A 22159-nucleotide genomic window follows, 5' to 3' on the forward strand; every position below is an offset into this window, starting at 1 on the left:
AGAGAGAGAGAGAGAGAAAGCAAGAGAGGAGGGGAGGGAAAAGAAAGAAAAGAAAAACTGTATGACCCAGATATTCCATTCCTAGGTATACATCCAGAAGAACTGAAAACAGGTACTCAAATACTTATGAATGAATCATCACAGCAGCACTACTCACAACAGCCAACAGGCAAAACCATCCTAAAACCTGCATCAGCAGATGAATGGACAAACCAAATGCAGTCTACCCAAACAAGGAACCATAAAAGGAATGAAGTACTGACATCCACAACGTGTGTGAGCCTCAAAAACATGATGAAACTCGGAAACATTCAGCTAAGTGAAAGAAGCCAGACATAAAAGGTCACATATCATATGATTCCTCCACTTATATGAAATATCCAAAATAAGTAAATCCATAGAGACAGAAAGCCGATTAGTGGTTGCCAAGTGCTGGGGGCAGAAGTGAGTAGCGAACGCCTGTTTAATGGGTATGAGGTTTTCTTTCGGGATGACGAAAACATTTTGGAACTAGATAGAGGTGGTAGTTGCACAATGCTGAATGTACTAAATGCCACTGGATTGTACATTTTAAAATGCGATGCTGGGGCTTCCAGTTTCCAGTCCAGCATGTGAGGAGATTAGAAGTTGCTACTCTGTCCTAATAACAAGCAAAAAAGCCAAACAAACTGAAAAATCAAGAACTATTCTCAGATCCCCAAGAGAAGTGAGATCACAAGGCAATTGCTGCCCCCAAAACTGGAGACACAGGCTGGGTGTGGCGGCTCGCACCTGTAATCCCAGCACACTTTGGGAGGGCAGGGCAAGAGGATCGCTTGAGCCCAGGATTTTGAGACCAGCCTGGCAACAAAGTGAGACTTCATCTCTACTAAATCAAAATAAATTAGCCGGGCATAGTGGCGCACACCCATGGTCCCAGCTACTCAGGAGGCAGAGATGGGAGGACCACTTGAGCCCAGGGGTCGAGGATCCAGTGAGCCCTGATCATGCCACTGCACTCCAGCCTGGGTGACAGAGCAAGACCCTGTCTCAAAAAAGAAATAAATAAATAAATTTTAAAAATTGGAGACACAGGCAAATACACAAGGAATCACAATTTACAGAGCAGAAACCTCCATGGAAACCAGTGCCAGGGCAGGAAAACCTAAGCTGTAATTGACAAACTGCTGGAGTTCAACGTGCAGAACTCTGATAGTCAAAATTTCCAGGGAGCCGGGCACGGTGGCTCACGCCTGTAATCCCAGCACTTTGGGAGGCCGAGACGGGCGGATCACAAGGTCAGGAGATAGAGACCATCCTGGCTAACACGGTGAAACCCTGTCTCTACTAAAAATACAAAAAATTATCCAGGCTTGGTGGCACACGCCTGTAGTCCCAGCTACTCCAGAGCCTGAGGTAGGAGAATGGCATGAACCCAGGAGGCGGAGTTTGCAGTGAGCAGAGATCCTGCCACTGCACTCCAGCCTGGGCAACAGAGCGAGACTCCATCTCAAAAAAAAAAAAAAATATTCCAGGGAAACCCAGTCACTGTCCCTCCTATGCTTTTCTGAGTTTAACCTCCAGGAGCCCTACCAGGTTCTCACAATAAATATCAAAGAAAATCATCTCATACTTCTAGCAGGGTGAAGGGAAAAATAACCATTTGGAAATATGCCAGAGCCTTCTGTTCTTCTTAACACCTTAAACATTTAGAAGAATAGAAATTATGCAATGTCTGCAGCTCTTACACCACAATGGAATTAAACTAAAACTCAGCAACAGAAAGATAGCTGAAAAATCCCAAAATACTTGGATATTAAACAACATATTTGTAGGCTGGGCGTGGTGGGTCACGCCTGTAATCCCAGCACTTTGAGAGACCTAGGCAGGCAGATTGCCTGAGCTCAGGAGTTTGAGACGAGCCTGTGGAACATGGTGAAACTCTGTCTCTACTAAAATACAAAAAATTAGCAGGGCATGGTGACGTGCAGCTGTAGTCCCAGCTACTCAAGAGGGCTGAGGGCAGGGAAGAATCACTTGGAACCCAAGGAGGCGAGGGTTGCAGTGAGCCGGATTGTACCACTGCACTCCAGCCTGGGGCAACCCAGAAGCAAGGACTCCATCTCTCAAAAAAAAAAAAAAAAAAAAAAAAAAAAAAGAAGGCCAGCGCCGGAGACTCACGCCTATAATCCCATGAGATGCCGAGGCAGGCGGATCGTGAGGTCAAGAGATCCAGACCAGCCTAGCCAACACGGTGAAACCCCGTCTCTACTAAAAATAGAAAAATTAGCCAGGCGTGGTGGCGGGTGCCTGTAATCCCAGCTGCCTGGGAGGCTGAGACAGGAGAATCACTTGAACCCGGGAGACCATGCCACTGCACTCCAGCCTGGGTGACAGAGCAAGATTCCGTCTCAAAAAAAAAAAAAAATGTATAAATAACACATAGATCAAAAAAGAAATCTCAAGAAATTTTTAAATGTTTTGAACTAAATGAAAAAGAAAATATAATTTATCAAAATCTGTGGGATGTAGTGAAAGCAGTGCTTAGTGGAAAATTTAAGCATTTAATATATATATATTAGAAAAGAAGAAAGAACTAAAATCAATTATATAAGCTTCAACCTTAGGAAACTAGAAAAAAATCAGCAGATTAAATACAAAGAGAGCAGAAGAAAATGAAATAAAACTGAAACAAAATCAATAAAACTGAAAAGGAACTCAAAAGAGAAAAGCAACAAAAACCAAAAGCAGGCTTTCTGAAAAAAAAATCAATAAAACTGATAAGTCTCCAGCCAGGCTAACTATGAAAAAAAGAGAGAAGACACAAATTTCTAATATCAGAAATGAAAGCGGGAACACCACTATAGACTCTACGGACACTAAAAAGATAAATAAAGGGGCCGGGCGCAGTGGCTCACGCCTGTAATCCCAGCACTTTGGAAGGCCGAGGCGGGCAGATCACGAGGTCAGGAGATCGAGACCATCCTGGCTAACACGGTGAAACTCCGTCTCTACTAAAAAAAAAAAAAAAAAATTAGCTAGGCGTGGTGGCGGGCGCCTGTAGTCTCAGCTACTTGGGAGGCTGAGGCAGGAAAATGGCGTGAACCCGGGAAGCGGAGCTTGCAGTGAGCCGTGATTGTGCCACTGCACTCAAGCCTGGGCAACAGAGCAAGACTCCATCTCAAAAATAAAATAAAATAAAATAAAACAAAATAAACAAATAAATAAGAAAAAAATACAAAAAAATTAGCCAGGAGCGTGGTGGCATGCGCCTGTAATCGCAGTTATTCAGGAGGCTGACGCAGGAGAATAGCTGGAACCTGGGAGGTGGAGGCGGAGGCTGCAGTAAGCCAAGATCACACCATTGCACTCCAGCCTGGGAGACAGAGTGAGACTCAGTCTCAAAAAAAAAAAAAACATATAAATAAGAGGCTGGGTGTGGTGGCCCACACCTGTAATCTCAGCACTTTGGGAGGCCGAGGCAGGGGGATCACCTGAGATCAGGAGTTCGAGACCACCCTGACCAACATGGAGAAACCACGTCGCTACTAAAAATACAAAATTAGCTGGGTGTGGTGGGGCATGCCTGTAATCCCAGCTACTGGGGAGGCTGAGGCAGGAGAATTGCTTGACCCGGGAGGTGGAGGTTGCAGTGAGCCATTGCATTCCAGCCCGGACAACAAGAGCAAAACTCCATCTCAAAAATAAATACATAAATAAACAAATAAATAAGAAATATTATGAACAACTCTATGCCTAAAAATTTGATAACCTATATGAAATTTATCAGTTCCTTGGAAGACACAATCTGCCAAAACTCACCCAAGAAAAAGCACACAATCTATATAGACCTGTATCTCTTAGAGAAAGTAAATCAGTAAATAACCTTCCAAAATGAAAAGTACTAGACCCAGATGGGTTCACTGGTGAACTGTACCAAACATTTAAGGAAGAAATTCCACCAATCGGCCGGGTGCGGTGGCTCAAGCCTGTAATCCCAGCACTTTGGGAGGCCGAGACGGGTGGATCACGAGGTCAGGAGATCAAGACCATCCTGGCTAACACTGTGAAACCCCGTCTCTACTAAAATACAAAAAACTAGCTGGGCGAGGTGGCAGGCGCCTGTAGTCCCAGCTACTCGGGAGGCTGAGGCAGGAGCATGGCGTAAACCCGGGAGGCGGAGCTTGCAGTGAGCTGAGATCCGGCCACTGCACTCCAGCCCGGGCGACAGAGTGAGACTCCATCTCAAAAAAAAAAAAAAGAAATTCCACCAATTATCTACATCTCTTCCGAAAACAAAAGCAAAGGGAATACTTCCTCACTTATTCTATGAGGCCACCATTTTTGTTTGTTTGTTTGTTTGTTTGTTTTTGTTTTTTTGTTTTCGAGACAGAGTTTCGCTCTTGTTGCCCAGGCTGGAGTGCAATGTCAGGATCTCGGCTCACTGCAACCTCCGCCTCCCAGGTTCAAGTGATTCTCCTGCCTCAGCCTCCCAAGTAACTGGGATTATGCGCATGTGCCACCACGCCTGGCGAATTTTTTCTACTTTTATTAGAGACAGGATTTCTCCATGTTGGTCAGGCTGATCTCGAACTTCTGACCTCAGGTGATCCGCCCGCCTTGGCCTCCCACAGTGCTGGGATTACAGGCGTGAGACACCGCGTCCAGCCTCAGCCACCATTATTCTACCAAAACCAAAGATGTTACAAGAAAACTACATACCAGTATCTCTCATGAACACAGATGCAAAAACCCTCAACAAAGCAAACAAAAAAAACGCAAACACACGTTTACTATAGTATTCTAAGTACTTTACAAAGTTGGTTCAATCCTCTCACCCACTCTGTGAGAGGGGTATTATTATTATCCTCCCCATTTTACAGATGAAGAAACTGAGGCACAGAGAGATTAAGCAAGATGTCCAAGATCACATAGCTAACGAGCCGCAGACCTGGGGTCTGAACCTCAACAGTTTGGTTCAGAGTTCATGCTCATAACTGGTCCACTACGCTCTTGTAGTGCCAAAATTTAAGCAGAACTGAGACCCTTGGACTTTCTGACAAGGAATGCTTCCCTCCAAAATAGAAAGATGCTCTCTGATTAGAATTCCAGCAGGGCCTGGCTAACTGATGTCAGGCCACATTATGAAGAGGATCCTACATCAAAAGCTGCCCCAGCCAGACCATTTCTAAAGCTCTTGTCAACTCTGCAACTGTGAGTTCCACAGAGTGTGCAAATCTCCGAGATGTTCACATTAAAAAGTGTTACCAATTTTCAAATAATGGGACTTTGTTAATAGGATGTACTATCCATCCAGATTTTTTAAACTCCACTCTAATTTTATAATCTACTTTCCTGACTCAACTGTACATGAAAGAGGTACAGACTCACCCGAATGTATGCCTTCTGAATCTTCTCTATTATAGGGAAACAGGGTTAAAGACACCCCAGACCAGATCCCCCTGTTCATTCCTACTTGCCCTATTCTGAACTACCAAAGTACCACACTGACGACAGTAACAACTTCACCTGTTTCCTCTTTGCTAAAATGGGCTGACTGGGCTAAATGATTTCTCAAGCCCCTTCCATTTCTAGAATTCTAGCCATATAATTCAGGAGTTGATTTTTTTTTTTTTTTTTTTTTTTTGGACAGAGTCTCACTTTGTCGCCCAGGCTGGAGTGCAGTGGCATGATAAGGGCTCACTGCAGCCTCAAGCTCCAGGGCTCAAATGATCCTCCCACCTCAGCATCTCAAGTAACTGGGGCCACAGGCACCCGCCACCACGCCTAGCTAATTTTTTATTTTTTGTAGAGACAAGGTCTCGCTCTGTTGTCCAAGCTCTTGGACAAGATGATTCAAGTCTATACCTGAATCCACCAGGACCCCAGTCTATACCTGAATCCACCAGGACCCCAGTCTATAGCAGAATCCACCAGGACCCCAGTCTATAACCGAATCCACCAGGACCCCAGAGTCTATACCCGAATCCACCAGGACCCCAGAGTCTATACCTGAATCCACCAGGACCCCAGTTTATACCCGAACCCACATATACTCAAGTTGTTGGTCCTACAGAACCCAAGTATTCAAAGAGCCAGCGCTTCCCATATGCGGGTTTCACAGCCCACAAATACTGTATTTTCCATTCACGTTTGGTTGAAAACAATCCACTCACAAGTGGACCCCTGCAGTTCAAAGCCTGGTTGTTCAAGGCTCAGCTGCACTGTACTGTAATGGTGGGTGAGCGTGTACGCACGTGCACGCATGCGCTGGATTTTACTGCCAATTTGCCCAATTTGCACTTGTTATGGGTTAAGTATGTTTCTGACAGTCACTTTTGGAGCTTTATAAGCATTGTTTGTAACAAGTTTCCATGGGGAAGATACAATTTGGGTTCCCACTTGAACTCCAAACAGATCAATATGAGTTATCTTTTCAAATCAGAAAGGGCTTAGGTACCAGGAAACAATGTATCAAGACAAAGCTAGGTTGAGGCAGTTTGCCAATGACTGCTAGAAGATCCCATGAGCGGAGGTGGTCAGGAATTTCAGCAAGGGGTAAGTTCAGTTTACCCAGGCCTGGGGATAGACTGAGTGGAGGAGTAACAAGTGCCGAGCTCTCAGGAAAAAGGCCTCAATCAGACCAGAACTAGGCATGGACTCACACTGGTTGGCCACTGCTGTGGGCTGCTCAGATGCCAGGGTTCCATCACTGCTCTCTGCCCCAGCTTGCCCCAGCTTACCTGTCTGTACTTGGGTTTCCAAACGATAAGACGGTACAGCCAGGACTGCTCTACCCTGAGCCAAGGCTGCTGTCCCAAATCCTCATCTGGTCTCCTGAGCCACTGGGCTGAGTTTCCAGATATAATAGAAACTTCAGGAAACCCTTTTCCCTTCTCCCTCAGGCCTAAGCAACAGCCAGATCTGGCCCGAGGGGCCTATGTTTGTTCTCCCTTTGTCCCTGGCTTCACTCTGTCCACCACAGTGAAAACCTCACACCCAGAAAACACCCACAGCCCAAGCTGAGGGGAAACAACGGCCCTCCAGGCTCTGCCCTGATTCTCTGCCAAGACTTAGACCTCCGGCCTTATACTGTCACTGTCCGCTGGCCCCAGACGCCTCCCAGAGAGTCCTCCCTGAGAAGACACAGGATGTGCGTGACAGCCCATCAGACACACACCGCCCAGCCTCCAGGAGCCACTCTGAAGCGCCCACACAGACCCGGATCTTCCTTACTCGCCTGATGGTCTGTCCCCTTCCTGGGTCAGCACCCAGCCCTGAATAATTCAGTCCTTCGATCTCTGCAGTCAGGCTCCTGTGCAAACCACTCTGCACCATGCATTCCTGAAGATAATATGAACGGCCTCTTAATCACCAACCCACCTGCCTCTCCTCGGTTCTCATGCTTGCATTCACTTCTCTAACATCTAAACTGGGTCGGGCAGGGTGGCTCATGCCTGTAATTCCAGCGCTTTGGGAGGTCAAGGAGGCTGGATCACTTGAGGTCAGGAGTTTGAGACCAGCCTGGTCAACACGGTAAAACCCCGTCACTACTAAAAATACAAGCAGTGTAATCCTAGCATTTTCGGAGGTCTGGGCAGATGGATTACGAGGTCAGGAGTTCGAGACCAACCTGGCCAACATGGCGAAAGCCCATCTCTACTAAAAATACAAAAATCAGCTGGGCATGGTGGCGGGCGCCTGTAATCCCAGCTACTCAGGAGGGTGAGACAGAAGAACTGTTGGAACCTGGGGGACGGAGGCTGCAGTGAGCTGAGATCACACCACTGCACTCCAGCCTCCTTGACCTCCATCTCAAAAAAACTACAAAAATACAAAAATTAGCCAGGCATGATGGTGCGCGCCTGTGATCCCAGCTACTCGGGAGGCTGAGGCAGGAGAACAGCTTGAACCTGGGAGGCAGAGGCTGCAGTGAGCCAAGATCACGCCACTGCACTCCAGCCTGGCCAACAGAGTGAGACTGAGTGAGGAAGGAAGGAAGGAAAGAAGGAGGGAGGGCGGGCAGGTTGGGTACAGTGGCTCATGCCTGTAATCCCAGCACTTTGGGAGGCTGAGGCAGGTGGATCATCTAAGGTCAGGAGTTCGAGACCAGGCTGGCCAACATGGTGAAACCCCATCTCTACTAAAAATACAAAAATTAGTCAGGTGTGGGAGTGTATGCCTCTAATTCCAGCTACTCGGGAGGCTGAGGCAGGAGAATTGCTTGAACCCGGTAGGCGGAGGTTGCAGTGAGCCAAGATCGCGCCACTGCACTCCAGGCTGAGCAACAGAATGATACTCTGTCTCAAAAATAAATAAGTAAATAAGTAAAGGCTGGGCACAGTGGCTCACGCCTGTAATCTCAGCACTTAGGGAGGCCAAGGCAGATAGATCACCTGAAGTCACGAGTTCGAGACTAGGCCGGCCAACATGGTGAAACCCCAACTCTACTACAAATACAAAAATCAGCCAGGTGTGGCAGTGTACGCCTGTAGTCCCAGCTACTCAGGAGGCTGAAGCAGGAGAATCTCTTGAACCTGGGAGGCAGAGACTGCAGTGAGCCGAGATCGTGCCACTGCACTCCAGCCTGGGCGACAGAGTGAGACCCCATCTCAAAATACATAAATTAATTAATTAAATTAAAAATAAATAAATAAAAATAAAATCTAAATTGTGACCACATCTATCTAGAATGCCTCATTCCACACACCTCTGGATCCTCTTTCCTCTCTGTTCTCTGATCAATTATCTTGCTCTTGAGACCCTCACAACAATGTATGACATACTTTACATGCAACAAGAAAGATTCAGTCAACACAATCTGCTCAGACCCACTGCCATATGCACTGCTTTAAGTAGCGGTAAAAAGCCCAAACCTTCTAAGAACACTCAGAAAAGTCTAGAAAAGACAAGGTTAATAAACTTTACCAATTGAATCTGCAAATATGTATTAACCAGTGGCATTAATGACCTCTCTAAAACATTATTTCATTCAAACAAACATTAATGTCATAGTTGTTATTAAAGTCACCAGAAGGGAGGGAAAAGGCTATGTTATGAAACTATCCCAGTGGTACGTGCTCCAATTTAGAAGAGGCTTTAACATGTCAGATTTCATATAAAAAAGCATTTAAGCCAGTGTTTATTCTCTATTCAAGGCTCTGAATGTTTAGAAGACATGTATTCGCTGCTTCCTAGCTGAACAAGAGGCGGCTCTCATATACTTGGGCACGGACTTTTTAAACCCTTGCCAAATGAAAACGTTTTCTACAGGAATCATGAGCTGGTATCAATGGACATTTACAGACAGCTCAGAAGCAAGCTCTGACCTTGCCAACTTAGGGCTTTATAATCAGTCAGGATTATCAAGGTCCCCTACCGACTAGTCACAAGGCACTAGTAACTGAGGGGCTCGAAAACTCAAAACGACTGTACCCCACCTGTTACTCCCCACCCCCACTGTTCCTTTAATAATTTTAGCCCAGAGTGAGGGAGCCTAAGGAGAAAATGAAATTCAAGTCAGTTCATTTTACTATTTACTTACTAGTCTGATAAATGCTTGAAATGCATGGCAAGAAAAAAAAAAAAGATTAGGGATTATCCAAGAATTTTAATTATTTGTTATCCTTGTTACTAATTCCATAGATAATAAGAAACTAGCATGAGTTAGTCAAAGCATTTTAAAAGTAAACATAGGGCTGGGTGCGGTGGCTCACACCTGTAACCCCAGCACTTTGGGAGGCCAAGACAGGTGGATCACGAGGTCAGGAGATCATCCTGGCTAACACAGTGAAACCCCATCTCTACTAAAAACACAAAAAATTAGCCGGGCATGGTGGTGGGCACCTGCAGTCCCAGCTACTCGAGAGGCTGAGGCAGGACAATGGTGTGAACCCGGGAGACGGAGCTTGCAGTGAGCTGAGATCCGGCCACTGTACTACAGCCTGGGTGACAGCGAGACTCTGTCTCAAAATAAATAAATAAAATAAAAATAAAAGTAAACATAAGCCGGCGCGGTGGCTCATGCCTGTAATCCCAGCACTTTGGGAGGCCAAGGTGGATGGGTCACGAGGTCAGGAGATCGAGATCATCCTGGCTAACATGGTTAAACCCCATCTCTACTAAAAATACAAAAAAAATTAGCTGGGTGTGGTGGTGCGTGCATGTAATCCCAGCTACTCGGGAGGCTGAGGCAGGTGAATCGCTTGAACCGGGAGGCAGAGGTTGCAGTAAGCCGAGATCCCGCCACTGCACTCCAGACTGGGCGACAAAGCGAGACTCAGTCTCAAAAAAATAAAAAAAAGTAAACATAATCTGCTTAACACAAGGGCTTTAATCCCACAAATCATAAGCGACCCTAGTCTTCCATGAGCCTCTGGTTACCATTGGTTCTCACTGTCTACTGAGAATGGAGTACAGCCGGTCCTTTGCTGGGTGCTGGGGATGGAAAGATGACCGGGAAGCCTGCACCCTGAGACCACGGAGAATGAAAGGCAGGCGTCTTCTCCCAAGGGGAGGGAGGAGCATCAACCAGAGGTGCAGTTGAGCAGGGACACAGAGGACAAGCAACTCTGGTGAAAATCTCAGGCCCTGGGCCCACAATTGGACTATTAATACTCTGTCATCTAAGTTTATCAATACTCAGGACTGGTTCCCTCCATGTGCCAGGAGCCAGGCATAGAAGGGCCCCTAGGTTGGTTTAAAAACCTATTGCCGGCCCGGCGCAGTGGGCTCATGCCTGTAATCCCAGCACTTTGGGAGGCCGAGGCTAGTGGATCACCTGAGGTCAGGAGTTCAAGACCAGCCTGACAAACACAGAGAAGCCCCATCTCTACTAAAAATACTAAATTAGCCAGACCAGTGGTGATGCATGCCTGTAATTCCAGCCACTTGGGAGGCTGAGGCAGGAGAATCACTTGAACCTGGGAGCTGGAGGTTGCGGTGAGCCAAGATCATGCCATTGCATTGTAGCCTAGGTAACAAGAGTGAAACTCCACCTCAAAAAAAAAAAAACCTATTGCCAACCAGGTGAGGTAGCTCAGCCTATAATCCCAGTACTCTGGGAGGCTGAGGCGGGAGGATCACTTGAGGTCAGGAATTCAGGACCAGCCTGGCCAACATGGTGAAACCCCCTCTCTACTAAAAATACAAAAATTAGCCGGACATGGTAGCGGGTGCCTAGTAATCCCAGTTACTCAGGAGGCTGAGGCATGAGAATTGCTTGAACCCAGGAGGTGGAGGTTGCAGTAAGCCAAGAATGTGCCACTGCACTCCAGCCTGGGTGACAGGGTGAGACTCTGTCTAAAAAACAAAAAGAAAAACCTGCTGTCATCTTGAAATTTTTTATAATTTTTGGGCCAGATGCAGTGGCTCACGCCTGTAATCCTAACACTTTGGGAGGCTGAGGCAGGTGGAGTGCCTGAGCTCAGGAGTTCGAGACCGTCTTGGGCAACATGGTGAAACCCTGTCTCTACTAAAAGTACAAAAAATTAGCCGGGCTTGCTGGTGCATGTCTGTAATCTCAGCTACTCGGGAGGCTGAGGCACTAGAATTGCTTAAACCCAGGAGGATGAGGTTATAGTGAGCTGAGATCCCACCAGTGCACTCCAGCCTGGGCAACACAGCGAGACTCTGTCTCAAAAAAAAAAGTTTTAATAATTTTTGAACAAGGGGCCCCACACTTTATTTTGCATTGGCCCCTTGGACTATGTAGCTAGTTCTATCAATGTTCATCATTAACTACATCTGAAAAATGCAAAAAAAAAATCAGTGTGACTAGATTCTGCATTTCAGATGGAATTAATCATATTCTTTAAAAGCCACTTGGCCGGGCGCAGTGGCTCAAGCCTGTAATCCCAGCACTTTGGGAGGCCGAGACGGGCGGATCACGAGGTCAGGAGATCGAGACCATCCTGGCTAACACGGTGAAACCCCGTCTCTACTAAAAAAATACAAAAAACTAGCCGGGCGAAGTGGCGGGCGCCTGTAGTCCCAGCTACTCGGGAGGCTGAGGCAGGAAAATGGCGTAAACCCGGGAGGCGGAGCTTGCAGTGAGCTGAGATCCGGCCACTGCACTCCAGCCTGGGCGACAGAGCGAGACTCCGTCTCAAAAAAAAAAAAAAGCCACTTAATAGACAACCTCATACAAATCATTCCAAAGTTTTATATTTCTTCAATTTAAATTTATAACATTCAACTGTTTTGAAGTGGTCCTCAAAAGGACTATATAAGAAAAATTTTAGGCTGAGCATGGTGGCTCATGCCTATAATCCTAGCACTCTGGGAGGCAGAGGCAGGCAGATTGCTTGAGTCCAGGAGTTTGAGACCAATCTGGGCAATATGGTAAAACCCCATCTCTACCCATGTCTCGTACAAAATAATAAATAATACCTAACAAATACTTAATAAATATAATAAACTAAAATTACCCAAGCATGGGGTAGAGTCAGTGCCTGTAGTTTCAGCTACCTCAGGGACTTGAGAAGTGGGGGAGGATTCGACTTGAACCTGGGAGGGCGGAGGTTGCGGTGAGCCGAGATCGTGCCACAGAACTCCAGCCTGAATAAAAATGTCTTTGCGGCCGGGCGCGGTGGCTCACGCCTGTAATCCCAGCACTTTGGGAGGCCGAGACGGGCGGATCACGAGGTCAGGAGTTCGAGACCATCCTGGCTAACACGGTGAAACCCTGTCTCTACTAAAAAATACAAAAGCTAGCCGGGCGAGGTGGCGGGCGCCTGTAGTGCCAGCTACTTGGGAGGCTGAGGCAGGAGAACGGCGTAAACCCGGGAGGCGGAGCTTGCAGTGAGCTGAGATCCGGCCACTGCACTCCAGCCTGGGGACAGAGCGAGACTCCGTCTAAAAAAAAAAAAAAAGGTCTTTGCTATACTTCAAGTATGTAAACAAAGATGATATCCATTTTTACTGAGTTTTAAAATTCCCTTTGAATATAAAGACGTATTTCTAAGTGTTTTCTATGTTTGAAGATTGGGTAAACGAGGAATAGTTAAATAAAATCAAAGGACTAGAAAAAATAATTTACTTTTAAACAAAGCACATTTTTAGCCAACTAGCATAACAAAAATGTAATGAATGAATGAAATGTTGGCTGGACATGGGGGCTCACGCCTGTAATCCCAGCACTTTGAAGGGCCAAATAGGGCAGATTGCTTGAGCCCAAGAGTTCGAGACCAGCCTGGGCAACATAGCAAGACCCTGTCTCTAAAAAATTTTTAAATTAGCCAGGTGTGGTGGTGTGCACCCATGGTCCCAGCTACTCGGGAGGCTGAGGTGGGAGAATGGCTTGAGCCCGGGGAGGTCGAGGCTGCAGTGAGCTGTGATTGTGCCACCACACTCCAACCTGGGCAACAGAACAAGATCCCGTCTCAAAAAATAAAAGAAAAATAAAAAGAAAAGAAATGTCACTTTCTAAAGTAGTTGCAATTTGAGAATTGTCATGTTTTTTCCAGTCCCTTTCATTAGGAAGCCCTGTTCCTGGAAGCAGGATACTGACTCTGTATGTGACTGGGTGGGTGGCCCCCAAACACTGCACGTGCAGCCCTGTGCTAGGCTCATTCCTGAGAAATCCACAGAAATCAGGCCTAGGCCTCAATGCTCTCCGCCTCTCTTAATGTGTGAGGTGGTAAAAACAATGAACTGTAGGCCTGGATGCCTGCAAAAATACAGAGGAGTGATAAAATTCAGTCCTAAGGAAACCTAACCAAAGGCTCAATGTTTTTAAGAAAAGGGTTGCTCTGTGAGCTAGCAAGGGCCCCATAGCAATAGAGTTCAAACAGAGGCTGAATGATCAACACACAGGGACGTATGAGGAAACGTCTGTTTTACAGGGAAGGCTATTTAAAGTATCGAGGAAAGAACTTTCAAAGTTCCTTTCAACTCAAAGTCTAAAGTCCGGGGTAAAAATTATATGAGAGACAATGGCAAAGGAAGGAATTGGTTAGATGAAATGCCAGTTTGCACCTAGACTAGGAAAAAAAATTCAACTTAAAATTCTAACAAACTAGAAAACTGTGAAATGTGTATTTGATTAGAAAAATGCTCCTGTGAGGGATTACGGAGGTCAAGTGGATACAGGATGGTGCAGCCACTTTGTACAACCAGCCGGTAGTTCCTCAAAATGTTAAACACAGGCCGGGCATAGTGCTCACGCCTGTAATCCCAGCACTTTGGGAGGCCGAGGCAGGTGGATCACTTGAGGTCAGGAGTTGGAGACCAGCCTGGCCAACACGGTGAAACCTCGTCTCTACTAAAATACAAAAACTAGCCAGGCATGGTGGCAGGCGCCTGTAATCCCAGCTACTGGGGAGGCTGAGGCAGGAGAATTTCTTGAACCCGGGAGACGGAGGCTGCAGTGAGTAAAGATCACATCACTGCACTCCAGCTTAGGCAATAGAGTGAGACTCCATCTCAAAAAAAAACTTTTTTTAATTTAAAAAGTTAAATCTAAGACTTACCCTAAGATCCAACAATTCCACTTGGGTATATATCCAAGAGAAATGAAAACATACGTCCACACAAATTCCTGTACAAAAATGTTCATAGTAGTATTTTCCAAATACAAAGTGGAAATAACCCAAATGTCCATCAATGAATAAACGGATAAACAGAATGTGTTATATTCCTACCAGGATATATTACTTACCTGTGAAAAGAAACGAAGTCCTGATACATGCTACAACATGGATGAACCTTGAAGATATCATACTAAGCAAAAGAAGCTAGTCACAAAAGGCCACATATTATGATTCACTTGATATGAAATGTCCAAAATAAGCAAATCCATAGACAGAAAGTAGACTAGGGATTGCCAAAGGATGGAGGAGGAGGGAGATGGAGAATGAGCGCTAACATACATGGGGTTTCTTTTGGGGGTGATGAAAGTGTTCTGAAATTAGACAGTGGTGATGGCTGCACAACTTTGTGAATATACTAAAATCACTGAATTGTATGCCTTAAAAGGTTGAATTTTATGGTGTGTGAATTATATCTCAATAAAGCTACTTTAAAAAAAAAGGAGTGGATGCAGAAAAAGGTGGGTTTTCTTGTTTGTTTTGTTTTGTTTTATTTTGAGACAAAGTCTGGCTCTGTCACCCAGGCTAGAGTGCGGTGGCATGACAAAGGTGGTCTTCCTTTTTTTTTGAGATGGAGTTTTGCTCTTGTTGCCCAGGCTGGAGTGCAATGGTACAATCTCAGTTCACCGCAACCTCTGCCTCCTGGATTCAAGCAATTCTCCTGCCTCAGCCTCTCGAGTAGCTGGGATTACAGGCATGTGCCACCATGTCCGGCTAATTGTGTATTTTTAGTAGAGACGGGGTTTCTCCATGTTGGTCAGGCTGGTGTCGAACTCCTGACCTCAGGTGATCCACCCACCTCAGCTTCCCAAAGTGCTGGGATTACAGGCGTGAGCCACCACGCCCAGTTGCTGGTCCTCCTTTGTCCTACACAATGACTCAGAGAAAGTACAGATCAAGGTAGGCTTGAAAAGTGGCAGACTCAACAGAAGTTCTTGTCACGGGAGAATCAGACAGAACGAAACAGACGGCTGAAAGATGATTCTTTGTCCGGGTGTGGTAGCTCATGTCTATAATCTCAGCTCTTTGGGAGGATGAGGTGCGAGGACTGATTGAGCCCAGGAGTTCGAGACCAGCCTGAGCAACACAGTGAGACACTATTTCTATTCATTCTTTTTAAGATGATTATTCATGTCTGACCAAAAAAGTAAAAAAGCAAAAACATGACTCTTCTTCTGATATGCTACCACATACTTCTTATTGGGGTTCCAGAATGGGAAGGAAGTTAACTTTCAGATTTCTTTTTTTTTCTGAGACGGAGTTTTGCTCTCATTGCCCAGGCTGGAGTGCAATGACGCGATCTCGGCTCACCGCAACCTCCACCTCCCTGGTTCAAGCGATTCTCCTGCCTCAGCCTCCCGAGTAGCTGGGATTACAGGCATGCACCACCACACCCGGCTAATTTTATAGTTTTTAGTAGAGTTGGGGTTTCTCCATGTTGGTCAGGCTGGTCCCTAACTCCCGACCTCAGGTGATCTGCCCGCCTTGGCCTCCCAAAGTGCTGGGATTACAGATGTGAGCCACCGCACCCAGCCAACTTTCAGATGTTTTACAGGTATTTAAACTGCTTTAAACTCTGTTACTTTGAAGTATGTGAATCTCTGCCAAGAACCTTTAAAACTAAAAACTTTAGTAACAGATCTCGTGAAAATTTTTAATCTAATAATAATATCCTAAAACTAAATCAAAAAATGAGCAAAAATACACCTAAAACATAGGAGAGAAAGAACCTATCAAATCAGACGATCAGCATTCTAGTTCCCAGGTGGTGGCGGCTCTTGGGGATAAGATGGGTATTGTGTGTCAGGCTGACACAGTGGGGATGCTGTCACCATTTGAGGGTTCCTATACATGGCCTTTGCATAGCCTCAAAACACCACTTTTGAGGGCTTGTTAGTTTGGCTTTTTTTTTTTTTTTAGAGACAGAGTCGCCCAGGCTGGAATGCAAGTGGTGTGACCTTGGCTCACTGCAGCCTCAACCTGCCAGGTTCAATCAGTTCTCCAGGCTCAGACTCTTGAGTAGGTAGGACTACAGGCATATGTCACCATGCCCAGCTATTATTTTTGTATTTTTAGTAGAGATGGGGTTTCATCATGTTGCATAGGCTGGTCTTGAACTCCCGGACTCAAGCAATCCACCCATCTTGGCCTCCCAAAGCAATGGGATTACAGGTGTGAGCTACCATGCCTGGCCATTTGGTTGGTTGTTTTTTGTTTGTTTGTTTGTTTGTTTTTTGAGACTGAGTCTCACTCTGTCACCAGGCAGGAGTGCAGTGGTGCAATCTCCGCTTTCTGCAACCTCCGCCTCCCAGGCTGAAGCGATTCTCTTGCTTCAGCCTCCCGAGTAGCTGGGACTACAGGTACACGCCACCACACCCGGCTAATTTTTGTATTTTTAGTAGACACGGGGTTTAATCATGTTGGCCAGAATGGTCTCCATCTCTTGACCTCATGATCCACCCGCCTCGGCCTCCCAAAGTGCTGGGATTATAGACGAGCCACCGTGCCAGGCCTTGGTTATTTCTTAATGCAAAACCATAACATTGTGTAAATCATTTCCACCAATCTTGAATCTGTAGTCCTGAAACACTACTAAAATCTGTATTTTGTAGCAAATCAACATTTTAAATTTCACTTACAAAGACACATTTCTTCAAGCAACTCTTTTTTGTTTTTTTGAGACAGTCTCGCTCTGTCACCCAGGCTGGAGCACAGTAGCGCAATCTCGGCTCACTGCAAGCTCCGCCTACCAGGTTCACATCATTCTCCTGCCTCAGCCTCCGGAGTAGCTGGGAGTACAGGCGCCCGCCATCACGCCCGGCTAATCTTTTGTATTTTTTTTAGTAGAGATGGGGCTTCACCGTGTGAGTCAGGATGGTCTGCATCTCCTGACCTTGTGATCCACCCACCTTAGCCTCCCAAAGTGCTGGGATTCCAGGCATGAGCCACCGTGCCCGGCCCCTTCAAGCAACTCTTCATACTAAATTAAGATCCATTGAAAAACCAAGTTTTAATGATCTAAGCCCTCACCCAGAATACATAAGAAATAGACTCTTGATGGATTTTTAGGATAATCAGATCTCTATTTTGTTTCAACTCTTATAAATGAAAACTCTATCCAAAAAAAATTAAAAAACGTATTTTCCTGTCTCAGAAAGCAATACTAAAAATAGCTCAGCACTTTTTTTCCTTAGTTCTAAAATTTTAACATATCTCAGCTTCCTCATTTTAAACACTTAGACTTGGTTTAATAAGCTTCACTAAGTCCTGCAGCTAGTTCTATGAAATTATAGCATTTTCTAGTTTCAGTGTAATAATTATATTTTATATCCCACAAAAATTTCATTTATTGGTCATATTCTTCGTAACTAAAACTGAAATATTAGTTGCTGTTTTTGGCTTAAATATCAAATACTGGCACATATAATGTATGGTATGACCTCCTAAACCTTCCTTCTGAAAAATAATTCCTATAAACTGCTTGGTTTGACGCTTTTTCTCCCAAAAAATATCCAGCCAAAGGATGAATTCCAGCTAACTGAAGTTTCCAGTTAACTGAAGTTTCCAGTTAACGGAGTTAATGCTCTAAAATTGGAATATATTCAATATTGTTCGTATTTTATTATTTCTTCAGCAGTTATAGGTCTCCTTTGAGAAATAAATGTTATTTACTTTCATTATTAACATTGTTAGACTATGGGTAATACCGAGGTCTATATTCGAATGACTTTTTTCCACATCATTACTTATGAAAAACGAGGTAACAAATTAAGAAACCATCTTTCCAAAAAAGCTGAAAATTACAGTATTTTTTTAAAGGGACTGACAGGTGTAGCCACACAGCTACAGCCTTCGAAGGCCGAGACAGAGTTTCATGATCTAATATCCCCAATACTGCAACCAACAGAATGGATCCTTGAACTTTTTTTTTTTTTTTTTTTTGGTATTTTTGTAGTGACAAGGTTTCACCATGTTGCCCAGGCTAGTCTCAAACTCCTGCGCTCAAGCGATCTGTCTGCCTAGTCCTCCCAAAGTGCTAGAATTACAGGTATGAGCCACTGAGGCTGGCCCCATGATCCTTGAAAATTTACCCACTAATGAATTCCCACATCCACACTGTAGAAAGTAAGTTTGGGCCGGGTGCAGTGGCTCACATCTGTAATCTCAGCACTGTGGGAGGCACAGGCAGGTGGCTCACTTCAGGTCAGGAGTTCAGACCAGCCTGGCCAACATGGTGAAACCTTGTCTCTACTAAAAGTACAAAAATGAGCCCAGTGAGATGACATATGCCTGTAGTCCCAGCTACTGGGGAGGATGAGGCAGGAGAATCTCTTGAACCCCGGAGGCAGAGGTTGCAGTGAGCCAAGATCTCCCCAATGCACTCCAGCCTGGGTGACAGAATGAGACTCTGTCTCCCAAAAAAAAAAAAAAAAAAAGAATGTAAGTTTACTTTACACTATGTAATTTTTTTCAGTATATAGCATTTATCTGTGAAGTGAAAATTAGGATGCAAAGCTACTACGCTGTCTAAACTGAAATGCTGTTATCCATCCACCCATTAATTCATTCATTCAATCACACAATACTGGCATGCCTCCGGTGTGCTGCTGACGGGAAACATATGCAAAGCAGACACCCTTCCATCTTGGGGCATATGTTCTACAGAGGGGAAACAGACAGTAAACAACTCAATAAGTAAGCAACAAGGCATGTTAGAATGGGCTAAGTGCTATGGAAAAAAGAAAAAGTGTTGCAGGGAAACAGGATTTAGGGGTTCAGGAAGAGAAATGATTTCAAATAGGATGGTGAGAAGAGGCCTCACCATCTGTGTGCAAATGGAAAAATAACAGTGATTTTTATTTATTATGTGGCTTCGAAATGCATTACACGGTTGAGTTTTTTAAATATTCACATAAGCTATTTTCTCTGCTTCACTGTTCTATTTCCTGATCTCCATGAAGAAGGCAGGTAGCCGACAGAGATGACCATCCAGGGCACGCCAAAGATATTTCTTCTAATATTTTGGCTTACTTAATTTGTTTTTAAGACGGAGTCTTGCTTTGTCACCCAGGCTGGAGTGCAGGGGCGCAATCTTGGCTCACTGTAACCTCCACCTCCTGGGTTCAAGCAATTCTTCTGCCTCAGCCTCCCAAGTAGCTGGGATTACAGGCACCCACCAGCACACCCAGCTAATTTTTATATTTTTAGTAGAGACGGGGTGTCACCATGTTGACAAGGCTGGTCTCGAACTCCTGACCTCAGGTGATCCGCCAGCCTCGGCCTCCCAAAGTGCTGGGATTATAGGCGCCAGCCACTGCGCCCAGCTCTACTCAACATTTCTTGAGAACTACAGCTATAATTAAAATAAAATTTGAGGGTCTCTACAAAACTAATAGTCAAGATGTAATTTATATTAGAAAATTTATCATTTTCTCCAGCAGTCTCTACGTAATCTAACATTAACGATTACTAAAGGTAGCTACAGCATGAACAGGAGTTCATGTCGTACTGCCTTACAGCAGTAAAAATTTCAGATATGAGTTGAAATGATCTCTTACAATGAGCCCACAGAGTGTCTCCAAACTGTAAATTTACACATGAAATTCACTTGTAATATTTCAAAATGAAATTGTTTTTATTAGCATTTTGTGTAATAATTCCAAGACATTTTCTAACTTGCAACCTGAACAAAAAACCAATGCGACCAAATAACTGATGGTAAAATGTCTTTATTCTGAAGACTAAGAATCTTGAACTACTGTCTAACGGCACCAAGAAAAACTTAAGAGAAAGCAAATCACAAATGACTCAACTAGTCAACACATCTTTCACACAACATTTCTGTCGGTCTCGGGTAATGAAGATATTCAAAGTTGAAATGTATGCTGTTTAAGTAACCAAGGCAATTAAATAATGACTAACAAATGTAGGTGCTATTTAAGAAAGCACCAATTTTAACAAGAAATGGTATCACTGACTAAACTAAATATACTTAAACTGTTCCCAAAATACCCAATCCAAGCACATATTTTTAAAATGTGTGGGTTTTCCCCAAGAGAAGCAAAACTTTGACATTTCTCTTGGATATATTAGAGTTTCAGACCTCCAACCCACATCTGGAAAGAACATTTCAAACTTAGTTTGATGTTACTTTTAAAAATCAAATGGCCAGCAATGAGATACTTAGTGACTAAGATCTGAATCTGACAGAGTCAACAGAATGTCAGAAATGAAATAAAAGAAGTATTCAAAGTTTATCATCCTCGATGTTTAGAAAGGAACATGGAACAAAAGATGCATTTCCCGCCTCTGCCCTTTAATTTCGTGAACACCACACTTCTCTCCTTATGTCACGCCAGGGAAGGGAAAATAAAAAAATTTTTTAAAGCTTGCTAAATTCAAATATGACCATTTCATCTGGATTTCTATCAATCCTCCTCCCCAAAATTTCTTTTGATTAAAAAAAATCAGAACAGATTTAAGCCTACAGTAGATTCTACAGACTACACCTAGATTACTTTGCTCTAAGGCCAAGGAAAATGTTTACGATTTCAAGATCCACTCAGAAGCAAATACTGTATCTGCAATGCGTAAGCTTTTCGTTGGCAAGACCAGTCAATATCAAAGAACACGCAAGGTTTAAAAGGTTAAGTGGATGAAGGTTAAAAGCTAATAATAAATTAGCCAAGAAATATTACTTCCCACCGAGCCATAAAATAATTTCGGTCCTACACTCCTAAAGAACCAGAGGGATATCTCGTTTTTGTAGAGGGCATCTAACCCTCTACGGTCTAAATGACCGTCAGAAAAACTGCACCAAGGCACCAGGGGTAGCAGAGACGCAGATTTCTAACACTGGGTGAGCCCGCGGTCGCAAATCTCATCGCGATTTCACCTTTGGGTGAAAAGGTGGGAGGGAAGCACGAAGTTTCAGCCTCGGCTCCACTGGAAACAGACAACGTCTGAAGGACCCTGGGAGGAGGCGGAAAGGGGCGAAGTCGTGGTGTCCGCGGTGCAGCAACAGAGAATCGGGATCTTGGAAACGGGATGCGGAGGAGTGGGCTCTTATGTAAGCACACACCAAAACTGTGCGTGCACCCCCCGCCTGATGCACCTCTGAGCACACGTACACACAGCATCTCACCCAGGGGTGCAGCCCCAGACTGCGTGCGCCGCTGAGCAGGGCGGACTGACCCTCTGGCCCGTCTGCACGTCCCCCCAAATCAGCGCAGCCACCACCCCGGGCTGCAGTGGGGGCGGCTCAGGCCCAGGTGCCCCGCCCGGGACCGAGCCTGGCTTCCCCGGGACGTCCGCAGCGCGCGCCCGCAGTCTCCTGCGCCCCGGCTCCGCGAGCCCGACCCCCGACCCGAACCCCACGCCCTGACCCGGCTCCCTGCGCTCGGACCCGACGACTCCCCGCATCCCGGCTCGAATCCCGGCATCCGACCCTACTCCCGCACCGGGACCCGAATCCCGCACCGACCCAGCGGCCCGGCCCGGCCCCGGGGCTTACCTCGCGTGGCCCAGACCCCGCCGCCGCACAGCAGCCCGGCCAGCAACAGCCGGGCGGCCGGGGCCAGCGCGGGCGCGGG

The 22159-nt window shown here is 45.4% G+C and overlaps 1 protein-coding gene across 1 annotated transcript in view; it reads right to left on the reverse strand.

The window, feature by feature from the left end:
• CLSTN1 (calsyntenin 1) overlaps positions 1-22159 on the reverse strand; it is a gene marked incomplete at its 5' end in the record, with an annotated part of 94339 nt that extends 72180 nt beyond the window's left edge. Inside the window, one exon of the mRNA XM_017887913.1 lies at positions 22081-22159. Within this exon, the coding sequence (XP_017743402.1) occupies positions 22081-22159 (79 nt within the window). The remainder of the gene's footprint in view (positions 1-22080) is intronic.

This window comes from Rhinopithecus bieti, unplaced genomic scaffold, assembly GCF_001698545.2.
Source record: "Rhinopithecus bieti isolate Rb0 unplaced genomic scaffold, ASM169854v2 scaffold_16234, whole genome shotgun sequence".
In the NCBI taxonomy this organism is placed as follows: Eukaryota; Metazoa; Chordata; class Mammalia; order Primates; family Cercopithecidae; genus Rhinopithecus; species Rhinopithecus bieti.